This window comes from Octopus sinensis, linkage group LG18, assembly GCF_006345805.1.
Source record: "Octopus sinensis linkage group LG18, ASM634580v1, whole genome shotgun sequence".
In the NCBI taxonomy this organism is placed as follows: Eukaryota; Metazoa; Mollusca; class Cephalopoda; order Octopoda; family Octopodidae; genus Octopus; species Octopus sinensis.
In genome coordinates, this window is record NC_043014.1 from 3422256 (window position 1) to 3441445 (window position 19190).

At 40.7% G+C, this 19190-nt stretch overlaps 1 protein-coding gene across 2 annotated transcripts; it reads right to left on the reverse strand.

Annotated features, from left to right (window-relative positions):
* Positions 1–7691: 7691 nt before the first annotated feature.
* LOC115221415 (protein YIPF5) lies at positions 7692–15682 on the reverse strand. Of its 2 annotated transcripts, none has more exons than XM_036510652.1 (3): positions 15519–15682; positions 11339–11378; positions 7692–8915 (listed from the first exon to the last, which is right to left on the reverse strand). In XM_036510652.1, exon 3 carries the CDS (start codon positions 8889–8891, stop codon positions 8142–8144), a length of 750 nt encoding a protein of 249 aa, XP_036366545.1. In that variant the 5' UTR covers positions 8892–8915; positions 11339–11378; positions 15519–15682; the 3' UTR covers positions 7692–8141. The 2 variants fall into 2 exon arrangements, with proteins under 2 accessions (XP_036366545.1, XP_029647457.1); XM_029791597.2 differs by having other exon boundaries at positions 7692–8913; positions 11336–11378.
* Between the last annotated feature and the right edge of the window lie 3508 nt (positions 15683–19190).

The following is a 19190-nucleotide window of genomic DNA, read 5'->3' on the forward strand; positions in this document are numbered from 1 at the left end:
GGTCGCTTCACCTACCAGCTAGAAATAGCAGCCAAATCACCCCTCTCTTTCCCAATCACTGCCTAGTCTTTAAAAAAGCATTGAGAATGGAATCGTAGCTACGCTATGTTTGAAAACACTAGATGGATGGCCATGACTGGAGCAATGAGAGGTCTTTAATCTGCCTTATCTAGACTGGTTCTATATCCACTGACCTTCCTATATATGTATATCATCATCATCATCGTGTACACACATATATATGAGATCCAAATACCGATTCTCCGAGCACTGATGATCTGGAATCTCTTATCTGCATTAATTTACGAGCAAGGACATCAAATTCCCGTGGTCACCAGACTAGTTTATTAGTACCTTGCACTTCACTAATAAATCAACAGGTATTTATACCAACCTACAGGTACCTGTGTTTCATTTAATATTTGTTTAATTCAGAGTGTGATGACCAAGGTGATCATCCCTGGTTCAGAAAAATCTAATTCAGGTCTTTGGAAACAATGGTTCAAGAAAATTGATGTGGTACCAATGTGTGTGTGTGTGTGTGTGTAGGGTGTTCGGGCTAAATTTGACAGTCTGCATAAAAGGAAAAGAAAATAATATCTCGTCCAAAAAATAAGAGTATTTTTTTTAAATCCAAAAATGTCAAAAGTTAACTCAAAGAATCTGTTCTCAGATTCCATCACAGTCTCAAGACAGCTTCGGAACTTGGCACATATGTTCATCACTGTCATCATCATCATCGTTTAACGTCCGTTTTCCATGCTGGCATGGGTTGGACGCTTCGACTGGGGTCTGGGAAGCCAGGAGGCTGCACCAGGCCCCAATCTGATCTGGCAGTGTTTCTACAGCTGGATGCCCTTCCTAACACCAACCACTCCGAGAGTGTAGTGGGTGCTTTTTACGTACCACCAGCACAGGGGCCGGAGGAGCTGGCATCGACCATGATCAGATGGTGCTTTTTACGTGCCACCAGCACAGAAGCCAGTCAAAGTGGCACTGGCATCGGCCACGTTCGGATGATGCTTTTTATGTGCTACCGGCATGGGGCTCACAACTACCTCTAGTAAAATCTTTGACCACTAGCTCATCCTTGGTGTTGCAGGTCGAACGGTTGGTGTCTTTCTCAACTGCTCAAGGGAATTGGGAAGACAGAAACTGGAGCAGATGAAGTCATAGGAATTCACCAACAACCACTTCTGACTCTCTTCCAGAGATATAGCAAGGAGCCGAATCCTGTCTCTGGTTGAGACATCATCATTTAACATCCATGCTCCATGCTGGCTGGGGTTGGACAGTTTTACAGGATCCAGTGTGTCCAAGGCCTGCATCATGCTCTAATGCCTGCTTTGGAATGATCTCTATGGCTAGATGCCCTTCCTAACACAAACCATTATACAGTGTGGACTGGATGTTTTTATGGTGCCACCAGCACTTGTGAGGTCATCGTGCTGATCACAAGACTTACAGACCCTGACGGATTTTGGAGTCAGCTTCATGCTAAGGAACAAGAAGGTGGGTGGGTGGGTGCGATCAGAGCAGGTGTGGGCAACTTTTTATGAGAAGTGGGCCACATGAGACAAGGCTCATCACCAAGCTGCACCAAAATGATTTCAAGTTTTTCGTTAGGCATGCCATTCAGAAGAACCCGTGTGCCACAGGTTGCCCATAACTGTTTTGGAGGATATGCATGGCTAATTGCATTTAGTAGGAGAAAGAGAAAAGAGAAATGATGAGCAGGGGTTGCAAAGGTGGTCCTACAAGGTACATGGTGAGCAGAAGCGAGTGGTTTGCAAGATTGTATGGGGTGGCAGACTGTACCACCCCATACCACAGGTATGCAGGGACACATAGTGTAAGCCTTCCAAAACCAGGATACAGGTATGTGTAAGATGTTGAGAAAGCAGGTGAGCATTTTCAAATCAATATAGAAACGGTGCACTTTTAAAAACACACAAAAACCGTTAGATTCACTTCAACATTTAGATTTAATTTACTAAAATATTTTCATCGCTTTGAAACTGGGACCTGTTCACTGACAAAATTCCATGCAGCACGGAATGGAGCATGTCTAATAAACACCTTCCACGCTGCAATTGTTTTCGTTCCAGCACATGATCTCAGATCAAGTCACTTGCTATGCAAGTACATCTCCGTAATAGAAACAGTGATTGTACTGATATGGAAAGCCATCGAGGTGGTCAAACAAACCATTCACAGCTGTTGTAGGCACTCTTTAAGTATCTCCACAACCTCAAAAATGTGTGTTTGAAGCTAGTATGCTTCGTTAGATGTGCATGTGTGACGGAGTGTAAATGTCATGAGAGAAAAATTGGACCTAAGAGGCATCAGCTGTGGTGTGCAAGAGAGACGATTGCACTGGTATGGACATGTGTATGGGTGAGGACAACTGTGTAAAGAAGTGCTGATCTGTGGAGGACACCTGTGGGAGAGATTGACCCAGGAAGACATGGGACGAGGTGATGTAGCATGATCTTCGAATGTTGGGCCTCACAGAGGTGAGGACAAGTGATCAAGACTTTTGGCAGTATACTGTGCTTGAGATGACCTGTCAAGCCAAGTGAAATTGTCGTGGCTGATGCTGGTGCCAGTGACATAAAAGTACCCATTACACTCTTAGAGCGGTTGGCATTAGGAAGGGTGTCTAGTCATAGAGACCATGCCAGATCAGCCTGGAACCAGGTACAGCTCACCGACAGGTCCAGTCAAACTGTTCAACCTTTTGCCAGCATATAAAGCAGATACCAAATGATGATGACACGTCACCATACCATTTACAAACCGCTTGTCACAAGAACATATGTATAAATATATATCTATATCATCCTCATCTTTTAACATCCATCTTCCCTGCTGGCATAGGTTGGATGGGTTGACAGGATATGACAGATCAGAGGACTACACCAAGCTCCACTGGCTTCTTTGGCATGGTTTCTAGCACTGGATTCCCTTCCTAATGCTAATCACTTTGCATGGTTCTGGGTTCAGTCCTACTGTCTGGTGACTTGGGCAAATGTCTTCTAGTATAGCCTCAAGCTGACCAAAGACTTGTGAGTGGATATGATAGACAAAAACTGAAAGAAGCCCATTGTATATATATACGTATATGTGTGTGTGTGTGTCTGTTTGTCCCCCACCCTCACTGCTTGACAATTGGTGTTGGTGTGTTTATGTCCCTGGAACTTCATGGTTCATCAAGAGTCTGATAGAAAAAGTAGCAAGCGTAAAAATAAACACTGCCGTCGATCCATTTGACTAATCTTTACCAGGCAATGGTACAACATGGCTGCAGACCATTAACTAAAACAAATAAAAAAAGATGATACACACACAGCTATGTGTGTGTATATATATATATGTATATTTATCAAAAGAAAAACAGGATGCAAAGGATTTAGCAGTACATATGTTTCTGGCTTTATTGGACAGTTTATATCAATGCATAATTGATGTAACATGTATGTCAATAGCCTTCTTCAGCCGCGTGCAATTACCACACCAAAGACATGTATTACGTTATAGTATTGTGTGCGGCTGAAGAAGGCTATTGACATACATGTTACATCAATTATGCATTGATATAAATAAAGCCAGAAACATATGTACCGCTAAATCCTTTGCATCCTGTTTTTCTTTTGATAAATATACCCTATCACCTATACCACTAACTGGTATATACAGGTGCTTACAGTTATCAAGTATTCACCCTGAATTTTTTATATATATACATGGATAGGTGCAGGCATGGTTATGTGGTAAGAAGCTTGCTTCTCAACTACATGGTCTCAGGTTCAGTCCCACAGCGTGGCACCTATAACAGCCTTGAACTGACCAAAGCCTTGAGTGGATTTGGTAGACAGAAACTGAAAGAAGCCCGCCATATATATATATATATATATATATATATGCATATGGAATATATGAGAATTTATTATTAATCACAACAATTGTTTCAACACATCTAGCATTGATCTCTGAGGGTGGGACTTGCAACAACTGGTTCAGGAGCATCTGGCAATATCACATCAGGTGATACAGGTGTAAACCAGTTATTATATTATCCATTATATATATATATATATTTATATATATGCACGCACACAGACATTGAACTGCAAAAGAAATGCAATTTTTTCAAATATTTTATATGGTAAATTCTGAAAATTTATTTCGGGGCTGTAAGTATAAATATCCAAAGACATATTGGTTTACGGCTGAGACCCAAATTGCAGGTAACCTTTCAACTTTCCCTGAAACAAAACACAGCTTCGTTGAATGTCGTGGGTGGTAGTCAGAAACAAACATCATGAAAACTGAAATGCATGTGCATCTTGTGGAGGTTATGGGTATAAAAATCAAATTGAACCACGTTCCTGGCATTTTTAATTTGAACGCAACAGGTATGACCCGATTGTCAGCAGCACAGAGAGAACTAGTGACCGATCGCAAACAGAGCAGAGCAGCATGCCCTGGTTATTGCGAAAGCTTCCAATGTCCATGTCAGCACCGTCTATCACCTGCAACAGCACTGCAGACCATGCCTACAGAGAGCACCCCCGGGTGACCCCGCCCAGGCAGGACTGCTTCATCCACCTGCAACACCTCCATGATCGCTTCAGACCAGCCAGCATGACAGCTCACGAGACCATTGGCACTGGACAGTGACCCATCAACGATGACATGGTACAACAGTGACTCGCCACCAACAACCAACATTGAGGTCATCCTGCTTGAGAGCCTGTCCTCACTGCCCACCACGACTACAGTGGGCTACACAGCACTGGCATTAGTGGCATAACAACGGAGATCAGTAGTCTTCTGACGAGATCCAGTACTGCATTTCCACCTTGGATGGCAGAGTGAGGGTGTGGCATAGGAGGGGGTGAACGCTACTGAGACGCATGTGATGGCCAAAGGATCATGGTTTGGGGTGCTATAGGCCTGAATGAGAGAATTGGGCCCCATGTGTTCCAAAATGTTAGTGCAGGCAGAGGGAATGGCATCACAGCACAGCACTACGTTGACCAGGTCCTAAGGCCTCACATCATGCCCTAGCCATGTGTTCCAACAGGACAGTGCCCTCTCACACAGGGCCAGGGTCACCATGGACTTCCTGCATCAGAACATCAGAACCATGCCATAGGTGGCTCTCAGCTCGGATTTGAACCCAACTGAATACCTGTGGGATGAAATCCAGAGACACCTGAACCTGATGGTCCCAAGGTTGACAACTCATGTGGAACTGGAGGCAGCTTTCCTCAGGGAGTGGGTACAGGTGCCAACAGCTTTTGTGAACTGCCTCGTGCACTCCATGTACCGATGGTGTATGACCGTTTTGAACACCCAGGGAAGGCATACACGGTATTGAACATCACGCCCTACAATCTCGATATACTGGATCCACCCACCACCAGAACACATGACAACGACCCGTAGACTGTGGTGAAAGTGCATCCAAGAAATTGACTTCATCAGATTTATCAAAATTTATCTCTGATGTAATGAAATTAAAACATATTTCAGTCCCACACGTCTTGCATTTCTTTTGCAGTTCAGTGTATATCTGTATGTATTTGTGTCAGTGTATGTACGTATCTGAGTGTGTGTCTGTCTCCCCGCCATAACTTAGCAGTTCAGCAAAAGAGACCGACAGAATAAGTACTAGGCTTACAAAGAGTAAGTCCTGAGGTCGATTTCTTCAACTAAAATCCCCTTTAAGGCAGTGCTCCAGCATGGCCGCAGTCAAATGACAAACTAGTAAAAGAATAAAATATATATATATATAGGCGCAGGAGTGGCTGTGTGGTAAGTAGCTTGCTAACCAACCACATGGTTCCGGGTTCAGTCCCACTGCGTGGCATCTTGGGCAAGTGTCTCTGCTATAGCCCCAGGCCGACCAATGCCTTGTGAGTGGATTTGGTAGACGGAAACTGAAAGAAGCCTGTCGTATATATGTATATATATATATATATATAAATATGTGTGTGTGTGTGTTTGTTCCCCTAGCATTGCTTGACAACCGAAGCTGGTGTGTTTACGTCCCCGTCACTTAGCGGTTTGGCAAAAAGCGACCGATAGAATAAGTACTGGGCTTACAAAAAGAATAAGTCCTGGGGTTGAGTTGCTCGACTAAAGGCGGTGCTCCAGCATGGCCGCAGTCAAATGACTGAAACAAGTAAAAGAGTAAAAGAGTAAAGAGTATATATTTATACACGCACAAACACACACACACATATATACAGGTATGTATATAATCAAAAGACAAAAGTAGTGTTTAAAATATTTACTTCATCATTTCAAACAAATTCATCATTTATTCAATCCAATTGGTTTTTTCTTAAATATGGAAGCATGTACGCACAATAATTTGGTCATCAGTAAACTTGCTTTGAGAGTTTCAGTTTTATGTGATAAGTTTTTTTTTTTTATCTGTTTTTGTTTGTTTCATTTGCTTTCCATCTTTGTTTCGCTTTGTTTGTTTTTTGTTTTTCATTTTGTATTTTTTTTTGTTCTGCTTTTCATGCTGCACATTTTTGTAAACGAGGCAAATATTTGTTCAATTAATCTTTATATCACCCATCACCTTTTGTGACCAACACAGACAAGAGGCCTTAGACTAGCCATATACATTATATATGTACATATATACACATATACTGTACATTTTATATATATACATATATAGTAAAGATATATATACACATGTATATGTATAAGCATTATATATATGATATATATATTTATATATATGCATACACAAACATATATATACATACATGTATGTGTGTGTGTGTATATATATATATATGTAAAATGAAATTCATATTGTCTGGGACTTTTACCTGACCAGTTATGCAAATCATTGAATAAACGCTCAGGTAAAACCTAAATTGAATTTTATAAATTTCACTCTACTCTCAACGTTGAGCCCCGCTACACCCTCCTCAATAAATATTCCATTTTTATGCTTAAACTTACTTAAACCTCTATTTTAATATATGTACTATATGTACGTGCATGTATATATCTATATATATATATATATATGTATATATATATATATACACACACATACATACAAACATATAGTTGTTGAATTATTTTATATATATATATATAAAAATGTAGATATATATATATATAAAATAACATAATTATATATATATATATATATATATATATACATATATACATATATATATATGTGTATTTATGCTTGTGTCTAAGGTCTTCTTTGTTCCATGTTTGCTTTTTTTTATCATTAAACTTAAAAACCGTTTTTTGAAGTCTCTCTACAAGACATTTTTTCAAAGTTTAACTATTCCCCACCAAAAAAAAAAAGAAAAAAGAAAAGTATTTCTCTCTTTCTTTCTCTAACATAGAGAAGAAAAAGATCTTTAAAAAGTGAGAAAAAAAATGGTAAAAGAAAAGTAGGCAACTGAAATCCAAAATGTGGATTTTACTTGTTGATTTGGCAAAAATTGGAAAGAAAAAAAACATTTTTGCTTTTGCTGCTACCCAAGAATTTCAGCTACTCACAGTTGAGGTTTGAATATTTGGTAAGGTAAGAAAGAGCGTAAAGAATTTCAGATTCAGAGATGATACCTGTGGCTAAGATGGAGAACCTCCTGGTTTTCCCCAGGAGTGAATGTAATGAACGTCACACACATACAACTAGTTTCATTTTAATGAAAGAAAAAAGTTTGTGAGAAAGTTATTTGACATGAAATATCTGGTTGAAGTTCAGTTGAAGTCAGGAAAGTTTGTTCACCATTTCAACAGAAAAGAAACCATTGAATGGAATGAGAGTCTTTAAATAAGCTTTGAATAATAGTCCTTCTTTTGAGACCCCTGGTAAGAGCACAGTGCATTGTTATGGCCTCTCTTCAGTCTAAATGCAGGGCCTCATGCTTCAATCCAGAAACAGAAATAAACCAGCTCTTGTTGAATATACAGACAGATTCATATCCAAACGGTTTGCACTTCAGATAGCAGCAGAGAAAAGGGTTAGAATTGCAAGGTTAAAACTTTAGATGAGGCTTCAGGGAAGAGTGCAAGGCAGGGAGCAGAGTGAGAGATGGGATCTAATCAAAACAGGTACCAAAATGTCCAGGAACTTTAGATTAAAATACTGTGAGAAGGGCAAATACTCCGTAGACTAGAGCACATGGATAGGCAACAAGGAGCTGCTGGTGATCCATTGCTAGGGCAGAGACAAACAGCTTTGAGGCCGAGAAACTACACCAGAAAACTGCCATGACAGTTAGGAATATACCAAGGGCTCCCTTCAAAGAGATCATGATAGATATGGATGATAGGATCACCATTGGTAATAGACAATAGCCTAACACACTTATTGTACATCCAGACGAAACCCCAGTGATACTCATTAAGTTCAACAGACCATACATGGCCAGACACCCGACAACGCCGATTCCATAGATGTAACCGAAATGCAGTTTGCCAGACAGCATCAAAGCAGCACCGAAAGCAACGCAGAATACTAAAGGTCCAGCCAGATCAGTGTCCTTCATTATGTTGTGGTCAGCATCTTGTAACGGGTTCAATACGGCCATTGTCTTTTGTGTGATGTGGTCAAAGTTAATGCCCAGTTCTTCCATTAGTGGTGGCTCATCCTCAAAACTGTCTGGTGCTGTAGTCTGGTACACGGTCGGTTCCGGTGTCATAATAGAACCAAAATAGGGATCTTGACTGTTGGTCGTGATGTATTCTGTGGTGGTGGTCTGGCTGTAGACAAACTGACCGAACTGAGGATCCTGGCCAAAGCCTTGAGTGTCCATGTTATATCCAGAACTTTGGTTTTCATAGTAGTTGGATGAGTAAAACTCTCCTTCTTGGCCGAAAGAAGACATTTTGGAACAATTTTGAGAATATCTGGAAAAATGAGAGAAAACAAAAATAAAAATTATTGAAAACGTAGGAAAACAAATGAAAATTATGCAACGATAAACAAATTCTTTTAACCCTTTTAATATCAACCCAGCTGAGACTGCCTCATTTTCCAAGCACCAACTTCATCATCATCATCATCATTTAGCGTCCACTTTCCATGCTGGCATGGGTTGGACGGTTCAACTGGGGTCTGGGAAGCCAGAAGGCTGCACCAGGCTCCAGTCTGATCTGGCAGTGTTTCTACAGCTGGATGCCCTTCCTAACGCCAACCACTCCGCGAGTGTAGTGGGTGCTTTTTACGTGCCACCGGCACGGGGGTCAGGCGAGGCTGGCAAACAGCTATGGTCGGATGGTACTTTTTACGTGCCAAATGACAAATTTATTTTACAAAATTCTTCATTATTTTAAAAAGTTATTGAAACAGAGAACATGTTGCAACAAAAATGTGGTAACAAGGGTGATCGAAATTAAAACTTTCTGTCGAAATTTAAGTTCCAGACACCAGCTTAAATATTTACAGCTATTTTACTGAACTCTTTGTCATTTCCAAAATTTATTGAAACCATTGGTCCTCACAGAGACAATGACGAAAGACCGAGAACTCTGGAGATAAGCTGTGACTGAGAAGACCCGGCAAATAAAGTGAGTTCACAGCTATAATCTACATAAGTGTTGCATAACCTGCCCACTCAAAAGTACTTTGGATCGTAGGGCGAAATGCTGTGCTTGAGGAGACCTATTGAGTCAAGTACATCAACATCAAATGGAAATTGTAGTTGTGATGCCCCATGCCGGTGGCATGTAAAAAGCACCATCCGAACATGGCCGATACCAGCGCTGCCTTGACTGACTTCCGTGCCGGAAGCATGTAAAAAGCATCAACTGATCATGGTCATTGCTAGCCTCCTCTGGCCCCTGTGCTGGTAGCATATAAAAAGCACCCACTACACTCTTGGAGTGGTTGGCGTTAGGAAGGGCATCCAGCTGTAGAAACACTGCCAGATCAGACTGGAGCCTGGTGCAGCCTCCTGGCTTCCCAGACCCCATTTGAACCATCCAACCCATGCCAGCATGGAAAACGGACGTAAAACAATGATGATGATGATGAAAAGCAGAAGTATGGCAGCAAAAAGGTTAAACTAAAATGTTGAGGGTTTAAATACAAAAAAAATGCAGGCACAAATCAGTTTGACTGGACATTGAATAAGAGAAATATTTTTGAAATTGGAGCCAAATATGCCCCTCAACCGGAATACATTAAGGTACTTTGATATGGTATTGAAAGAAGAGATGGAAGATCAAACTAGTGAGATATTGAAGTAACGAGAAAAGTAATGAGCAAATATTATCTTGGATTTAATGAAAAGCAATCACTGAGAGATATACAAGAAGAAACAGCGGACATCCTTTGTCAGAGTCCTTCATTGGTTTAGTTGCAGCTAAACCAAGTGGTAGAGACATGTGAGGGATATTAGCAGGGTATTGGAGCCATCAGAGTGGTAGAGATCTGTGAAAGGTGGGCAGTAGTGACTGTAGATAATCCATGTGGTATAGATATGTGATGGGTAAGTACTTGTGGGTGGTTGTGGCTAACCCAAGTGATAAGGATATGCAATTGCAAAACACTTTGTGGCTGAAAGCTAAATGAAAGAGTACAGTCATACTAATTGGTAAGTACTAGAGGATAATAATAGATAAACCAATGGTACAGACAGGTGATAGATAAATACTATTGAATAATTAGAGCTAGATTATAGCTAAATCAATAAAAAGTGTACAGCAAACTTGCCATGAAGAGTGGAAAATCCAGTGTTTTGGTCACAGACCTTCTTCAGGGGAAAAATTGAAAGGAAAAAAATTAATAAAAGAGTTTTACATCGTTTAAGTTGAAACATTAATTTCTCTCCATGTGTGTGTGAGGAGTGTACATATACAGGGTTGGCCAAAAGTCACCTGACAGTAAATCAAAACCATTTAACAACTGAATGAATTTAATAAAAGCATCTAAATACGAAACATCATGAAAATGGTTCAACCTGAAGTCCTTCTTGAGAGACACATTTTTCCATCTGAGTTAATACAGAATTACAAATAGTATTTATGGAATTTTGATTTACTGTCGGTTGACTTTTGGCCAACCCTGTAGAGGTGTATAAGTCGTAGCATGCAGGTGATAGGAGCATGGGTGTGTAGAGATATATGTGTGAAGTCATTAGGTACAAATAGGCTGAGAAACAGGGGGTACAGCCAGTGCAAGTGCACTCCCTACAATATTTGTTGGGGTTAGTGAATTTGCTTTGAACGTCCTCCTGAAAAAACTGGGTTTGTCATCTCTAAGCAAATTTCATTTCCACATTCATGGATGTACACCATTCACTTTGACGAAGTCTCTTGGATCACTTACCTTTTTTAACTCAGCCTCTTCACTCAGTCATGTGGCAGACGGTCTGTGGACGAGAAAAATAAACAACTTTTACTTTTACACAACAGTAACATCACACACACACAGTCATCATCATCATCATTGTCATAATTGCCATTGTGTGAAGGTGAGAAACTCAAACTAGCAATATTGGTAAATCTCAGGTAACAATGGTTTCTGGTTTAGGAACAAGGTCAACAATTTTGAAGGAGGGGTGAATACCATCAGCCCCAGTACATGACTGGTACTAAATTTCATCAACCCCGAAAGTGAGGAAGGCAAAGCTGACCTCAGTAGGATTGCAATCATCATCATCATCATAATAATAATAAATTGTTTCTTTATTACCCACAAGGGGCTAAACACAGAGGGGACAAACAAGGACAGACAAATGGATTAAGTCGATTACATCGACCCCAGTGCGTAACTGGTACTTTATTTATCGACCCCGAAAGGATGAAAGTCAAAGTCGACCTCAGCGGAGTCTGAACTCAGAACGTAACGGCAGACGAAATATGGCTACGCATTTCGCCCGGCGTTTCTGCCAGCTTGATAATAAATTGTTTCTTCTACTACTACTACTACTACTACTACTACAACAAATGATAATAATAATCCTTTCTACTGAAGGCACAAGGCCTGAAATTTGATGGGAGGGGACTAGCGGATTACATTGACCCCAGTGTTTCACTGGTACTTAATATATCGACTCCTGAAAGGATGGAAGGCAAAGCCGACTTCGGCGGAATTTGAACTCAGAACGTAACGATGGGCGAAATGCTGCTAAGCATTCTGTCCAGCATGGTAATGACTCTGCTAGTTTGCTGCCTTTAATAATAATAATAATAAGCATGTCCCTTAGTGGCTGACGCTATGTGCATCTCTGATCACGAGCAGAAGTAGTGGGGGAGCATCATAGCCATGTGTTGAGAGGGATTCTTTGGGGTTTGGATAATTCACCTCTGGAAACATGGGTGTTTCGTTCAACATCCTTAGACAACCCTTATTCAAGGACCTTTTGAGTGGGATGGGTTACTCGACCAGAAGAAAATTCTAACTGGGCCCCACCTGCAAGGTCATGTGCTGTTTATCTTCATATGAGATCACCATATTGCGCACATATGGTTGTGATGCGTGTGCCTGGTGCACCCTTATCAGACGGGTAGTCATGATGGGTATACTGGGCTTCATATATTTTACCCCAGTGTCATTTTGATGGCATGCACTGCTCTCTCACTCAATAATAATAATAACAACAATCCTTTCTACTACAGGCACAGGGTCTAAAGCTTTGGGGGTGGGGAATAATCAATTACCTCAACCCCAGTACTTCATCCAAAAGGATGAATGGCAAAGTCAACCTCAACGGAATAATAATAATAATGTTTCAAATTTTGGCACAAGGCCAGCGATTTTGAGGGGAGGGGCAAGTGGATTACGTTGACTGCTTCTTTATTTTAGTGGTCTTAAGAGTATTGACATGTTGTGTATCTAAGAACAGTCACACATGGGGTACCGAAGAGTACTGTATCCAGGAGTACTAAGACTGGATTCACAATACCTAGGTGCATAGATTTAGAGCATACCCAGGATTATTCAGACATGGCGCATATGCAGCGGTGATTTGAAACTGAACCACTAGGTAACTGGCCATGCATCATAATCAAACCATAATAGTTACACGTGATCGGTTTTATTAAACAACCAATCAGTGTCAAACCATCATCATCATCATCGTTTAACGTCCGCTTTCCATGCTAGCGTAGGTTGAACGATTTGACTGAGGTCTGGCGAACCAGATTCCAATCTAATCTGGCAGTGTTTCTACAGCTGGATGCCCTTCCTAAGGCCAACCACTCCGAGAATATAGTGGGTGCTTTTTACGTGCCACCGACACGAGGGCCAGTTAGGTGGTACTGGCAATGGCCACGCTCAAATGGTGCTTTTTATGTGCCACCTGCACAGGAGCCAGTCCAGCGGCACTGGTAACAATCTTGCTCGAATGTTTTTTTTCATGTGCCCCCAGTACAAGTGCTGAGTAAATTTCCAAGAACTTTTTGCATGTGCCCAACATAGAGCCCTTTTTGGTACCAACTCTTTGCAGAGCATTGAGACCAGCAGACCCATCCACACACATCTCACTTCTTGCCATGCAGAACGTTGAGGCAGCCACAGGTTGTGTCTCCATCCTCACTACATTCAGCTGATTATAACAGATGGCAGATAGTCGACAGGAATTTTCATCACTATGAAGTACCAACCGATTGTGGCCGCTGCCAGTCTCCCCTGGCACCTGTGCCGGTGGCACGTAAAAAGCACCATCCATATGTGGCCGATGCCAGTGACACATAAAAAGCACCAACCAGTTGTGGCCGTTGCCAGCCTCCCCTGGCACCTGTGCCAGTGGTACATAAAAACCACCCACTACACTCTTGGAGTGGTTGGCGTTAGGAAGGGCATCCAGCTGCAGAAACACTGCCAGATAAGACCGGAGCCTGGTGCAGCCTCCTGGCTTCCCAAACCCCGGTCGAACCGTCCAACCCATGCTAGCATGGAAAACGGACGTTAAACGATGATGATGAATGTATCACAATTGTTTTCCTGTTATGATAGACCAACCACATATTGATGCATGAATAAGCTTGTAAACTCCAAGCCATATGTCTCTCCCAGTTAGTAATTACTGCTGTGATAATTCGTAAAAGATCAACACGGTTAAAACTGTGTGTGTAATAATAACATCTGTTAATGGTTTGCAGGTGTTGTCAGTTATTTCTTCCCACAACCCGAGAAACACATTTTCATTCTGCAACTCAACCAGTTATCACCTCAAATCAACCAACAACACTACAACTCGCGACACACCTAAGAGTATAGATGGTGCATCGAGGAATGTTACTAAGACGCGGGACATCGAGGAAGTAGTTTGATACGATGTCTGAGTGACAAAAGTTCCCTGGGTGTTGATGTTTTGAGCTCTAGGACTCATAGGGCCAGGTATCTGGTTTCCATGGCGAAGAGGTGTCCGACATAACATTCCCGCCAAACGGGACGCCAGTCCGTCCCGGGAATTACTCGTTTATAGCGGAGTGGACGGGAGCAATGAGAAATGAAATAGCTTGCTCAAGAACACAACGCACCGTCCGGTCTGGGAATCGAAACCGCGATCTTGCGGTCGCGAGTGCAACATCTGAACCACCTGATCACTCGCTGAGATATATCGAAGATTACTCAGACTTGGAGAATTAAGATGTACAAAATCAAAGAGTACTCATATTCGGTGCATCAAGGAGTACTTCAGATAAAATATGTGTAGTTGTCAGACTTGTGTACCTAGAAGTACAGACATCGTACTTTTAGAAAGAGTATGCTCAGACATGGTACATCTGAGAATATTCGGCAAAGTATACCTAGGAATATTAAGATTTAGAGCACTTATGAGTATTCAGGCATGGTATAACAGGGAGTACAAACATACAGTGTACCACAGAATGTCAGCAAAAAAAGGCCAAGAACACATCACTTCCTGCAGACCAAAACAATTTTTAAAAATATATTAAAATATCCGGACTTGATGTACCTTGAACAATAGAATATTTATGAATACTTAGGCATAGTGTACCTAGGAGTACAGAGACTTGTGTACTTTTTTTTAAAGGTGGTTTATTTATCTGATCGAAAACCTGAAAATGTCAAACTTCAGCAATTTGAGAGGGTGGTGACCTGTTTAGAACGACGTAATACATGGTTATAATAACAACAGCAATATTAATGCCTTAATTATCATTTATAATATAATTAATTACCAAAATATCTTTGTGTTCAATTAATAATATACATGTCAAAATATTATATATATATATATATATATATATATTATGTGTATATATATATATATATTATGTGTATATATATATATATATTATATATATTATATATATATATATTATATATATATATATATATATATATATATACATATAGCAATATTTGACAGCATGCGAGGACATTGTGTGTGTATATACACACACATGTATATATGTATGTGTGTATATATGTGTGTGTGTGTGTGTGTATGTATATGATATTGTGGAATATAGTGTAGAAGGTGATGATATTTGAAGGAATTTAGTGCTATAAGGGAATAGAAAAAACTGTTATTTACCCCAAAATCACCAGCTGGTATGAGAGAGTGAAGGAGAGAGAGTGAGCAGACACGTACACAGAGACAGTAAGAGAGTGGGAGGGAGAAAGAAAGAGTAAGAGTGAGAGAGAGGTTGCAAGGCTTAGACAGAAACTGTGAGAGAGTAAGGAACAGAGATACACAGAGACAGTTAAAGAGTGAGAGGAAGAGAGAGAGAGAGAGAGAGAGAGTGATAGACAGACGGAAAGTGAGGGTAGGAGAGCGATTCGTAGAGACAGTGAAAGAGTGAGAGTGAGAAAGAGGAAGTAAGAGATAGACAGAGAGTGTAAGAGAGAGCGAGAGATAAACAAAGACATTAAGAGAGAGGGAGAGGGGTAGAGATAGAGAGAAAGGTGAAGAGTGAGTGAGAGGCGGAGTAAAGTGAAAGCAGCCAATCGTCAACCTTGACTACGTGGTCGATTTCTCCAAACACTAGAGAATTTCACTTCTGGTTATAACAGGAAGTTGCTTAGGTATTTGGTTTCCGGGTCCAAGGATCGGGATTCGAACGTGCAACGACGGTTGTTAAACCTCCAAGATATTTCTTTTGTACCAATGTCTTTGGTTATTGTGATGAATGATAATATTTAAAGGTTTCCATGAGGCAACATTTTTTAATTTGTCGTTTATTTTCAAAGGAAATCCAATGTGGTTTTAGGGAGACACTGCTGTGAATGTTTTAGTTTTTCCCTCTTGATTTTAACAATCAGTTGAGAAACTGGTTAAAAGAAATCATAATCATAGTCCTAGAGCAATTCTGATCGAGTCGACCTAATGTAATAAAGACGTTCCACCTGCGCCCATCCAGTCTTTTTTGTTTTTTCGATATAATTTATTTAGGATGACGTAATATGCATTAATTAGATATTTTTTGTGGTTGTTAGCAACAAGTCGTTTCGAGTTTTATATTAACTGTCTTTTCAAGATAATATATATTTGAAATATTTTACTTTGTGTGTTACATAAAGTCCCTAAGGTTCTGGTGAGCTGTTCCGTTCTGTTGTATTTCCGACCTTCGGGGTGGAATTCGGGATACACTTTACTCTTTTACTTGTTTCAGTCATTTGACTGCGGCCATGCTGGAGCACCGCCTTTAGTCGAGCAAATCGACCCCGGGACTTATTCTTTGTAAGCCCAGTACTTATTCTATCGGTCTCTTTTGCCGAACCGCTAAGTGACGGACGTAAACACACCAGCATCGGTTGTCAAACAATGCTAGGGGGACAAACACACACACACATATATATATATATACATATATACGACAGGCTTCTTTCAGTTTCCGTCTACCAAATCCACTCACAAAGTTTTGGTCGGCCCGAGGCTATAGTAGAAGACACTTGCCCAAGGTGCCACGCAGTGGGACTGAACCCGGAACCATGTGGTTGGTAAACAAGCTACAAAATTTATTTCTTTGAAATTCTTAAGAAAGCGTGATATTTGATTAGAGATTGGAAGAGCTGTTCTGATGACGCTGCCTTCCTAGTTTCAATAGAAAGCACCACTACCAACGGAAAAAATCTACGAAAATACAACCAACAAAAATAAGAATGAAGAACAGAAAATCAAGAAATTAAATTGTCGTTTCAACAGATCTGCAAAATTCCACCTCTGCTATCACTATAACCGTTCACACCAAAACCAAGAAACTATGACAAGCAAATTGAACGTTGATCAATTTAGCGACACTGTGTGACGGATAGCTTTTGAAGATACCAGAATTCGCCGGACAAGAAACCTGTCTTAAAACTTTGTACAAATCGACAGGGTTAAAAATTCGGGATACAGAGCAAGTAGCACGGCACAAGAAGAAAAATACCTCAGATCGAACTTGGGTACAATGTACATTGCTAAGGGGAAAAAAATATGGTACAGTAAAGATGAGACCTCCCAAAGAAGGTGAGGCTAGGAAGCAGCCTAGTAAAGATGTAAAGATGAGGCTAGGAAGTACCCTAGTAAAGATGTAAAGATGAGACCTCCCAAAGAAGGTGAGGCTAGGAAGTACCCTTATAAAGATGAGGCTAGGAAGTACCCTAGTAAAGATGAGGCTAGGAAGTACCCTTGTAAAGATGAGACCTCCCAAAGAAGGTGAGGCTAGGAAGTACCCTTATAAAGATGAGGCCTCCCTAAGAAGATGAGGCTAGGAATACCCTAGTAAAGATGAGGCTAGGAAGTACCCTTGTAAAGATGAGGCTAGGAAGTACCCTTGTAAAGATGAGGCTAGGAAGTACCCTTGTAAAGATGAGGCTAGGAAGTACCCTAGTAAAGATGAGGCTAGGAAGTACCCTAGTAAAGATGAGGCTAGGAGGCACCCTACAGCAACACTAAGGAATGACAAACTGGTCTTCATACCAATGTATTTTAGCTCTAGAGTACAGAAATTAAAGCTACAAGATGTACCTCCAGAAGTAAATATTTGCTGGTTGGTGACTGCTGTCCTCTGAAACATAAACTGAGTCAAGGGATGGAGAGATTAATCCGAGGAAATTGGGAAAATGTGGAATCCATCCTGGATTTAATTAATCTGCTGGACAGCTTATACATGGCTGTTGTGGGCAGAAAGCCATGGTGTCGTTTGTGTGGCGGCAAACCATTTCAAGACTTTCTGTCCACAGCAAAATATGAAAGAAGAGAGATTCGCCCCATCTTAACCACCTCTGCTGACACCATCACCATGGCAGTAACAACAGCAAAAAAACCCCAGCAGCATGTGGCCTCTGCAGTGATAAAAAGCAATGGCAATGCTAAAAACAACAGCCATGAAACCAGAAACAACATTAGGAAGCAAGCTTCTTACCACACAGCCACTCCTACACCTATATATACAGATCGTTAGCCACTACACACATTTTTTTCTCTCCTTGTTTTTTTCTGTGTTCCTTTCTGTAGAAGAGCGTAGGCTCGAAACGTAAAAGACTTTTTCTATTCCTGAGCGTTATACTAATACATCTGTTTGTTTTCAACACCACCTGTCTTCGTCTTTTGTTTTTTTCGTAAACTCTCCCTATATATATATATATAATATCGGGAACGTGAAACTCCAAGTAACAGATTTTGTTATATTTCTGCTGCTTTTAAATAAAGCATATTACTCTACCTCTGGTATTTAAGTACTCTTTTTTCCACCTTGCTTCACATTTATGTGCTTACTCCAGTATATATATATACTCACTGCATGGCACCTTGAGCAAGTGTCTTCTACTATAGCCTCGAGCCGACCAAAGCCTTGTGAGTGGATTTGGTAGACGGAAACTGAAAGAAGCCCTTCGTATATATGTATATATATATATGTATGTGTGTGTATATGTTTGTGTGTCTGTATTTGTCCCCCTGGCATTGCTTGACAACCGATGCTGGTGTGTTTATGTCCCCGTCACTTAGCGGTTCGGCAAAAGTGACCGATAGAATAAGTACTGGGCTTACAAAGAATAAATCCCGGGGTCGATTTTCTCGACTAAAGGCGGTGCTCCAGCATGGCCGCAGTCAAATGACTGAAACAAGTAAAAGAGATAGATAGATATACTGTGGCTTTGTGACTGTTTGTCCCCCATCACTGCTTGATAACTGGTACTGGTGTATTTACATTCACGTGACTTAGCAGTTCGGTAAAAGAGGCCAATAAAAAAGAACTGGTGTTGATTTGATCAATTAAAA

What these genes read in the sequence shown, in the direction of transcription:
- LOC115221415 (XM_036510652.1), bottom strand. Translation starts at nt 8,891, where the DNA reads ATGTCTTCTTTCGGCCAAGAAGGAGAGTTTTACTCATCCAACTACTAT.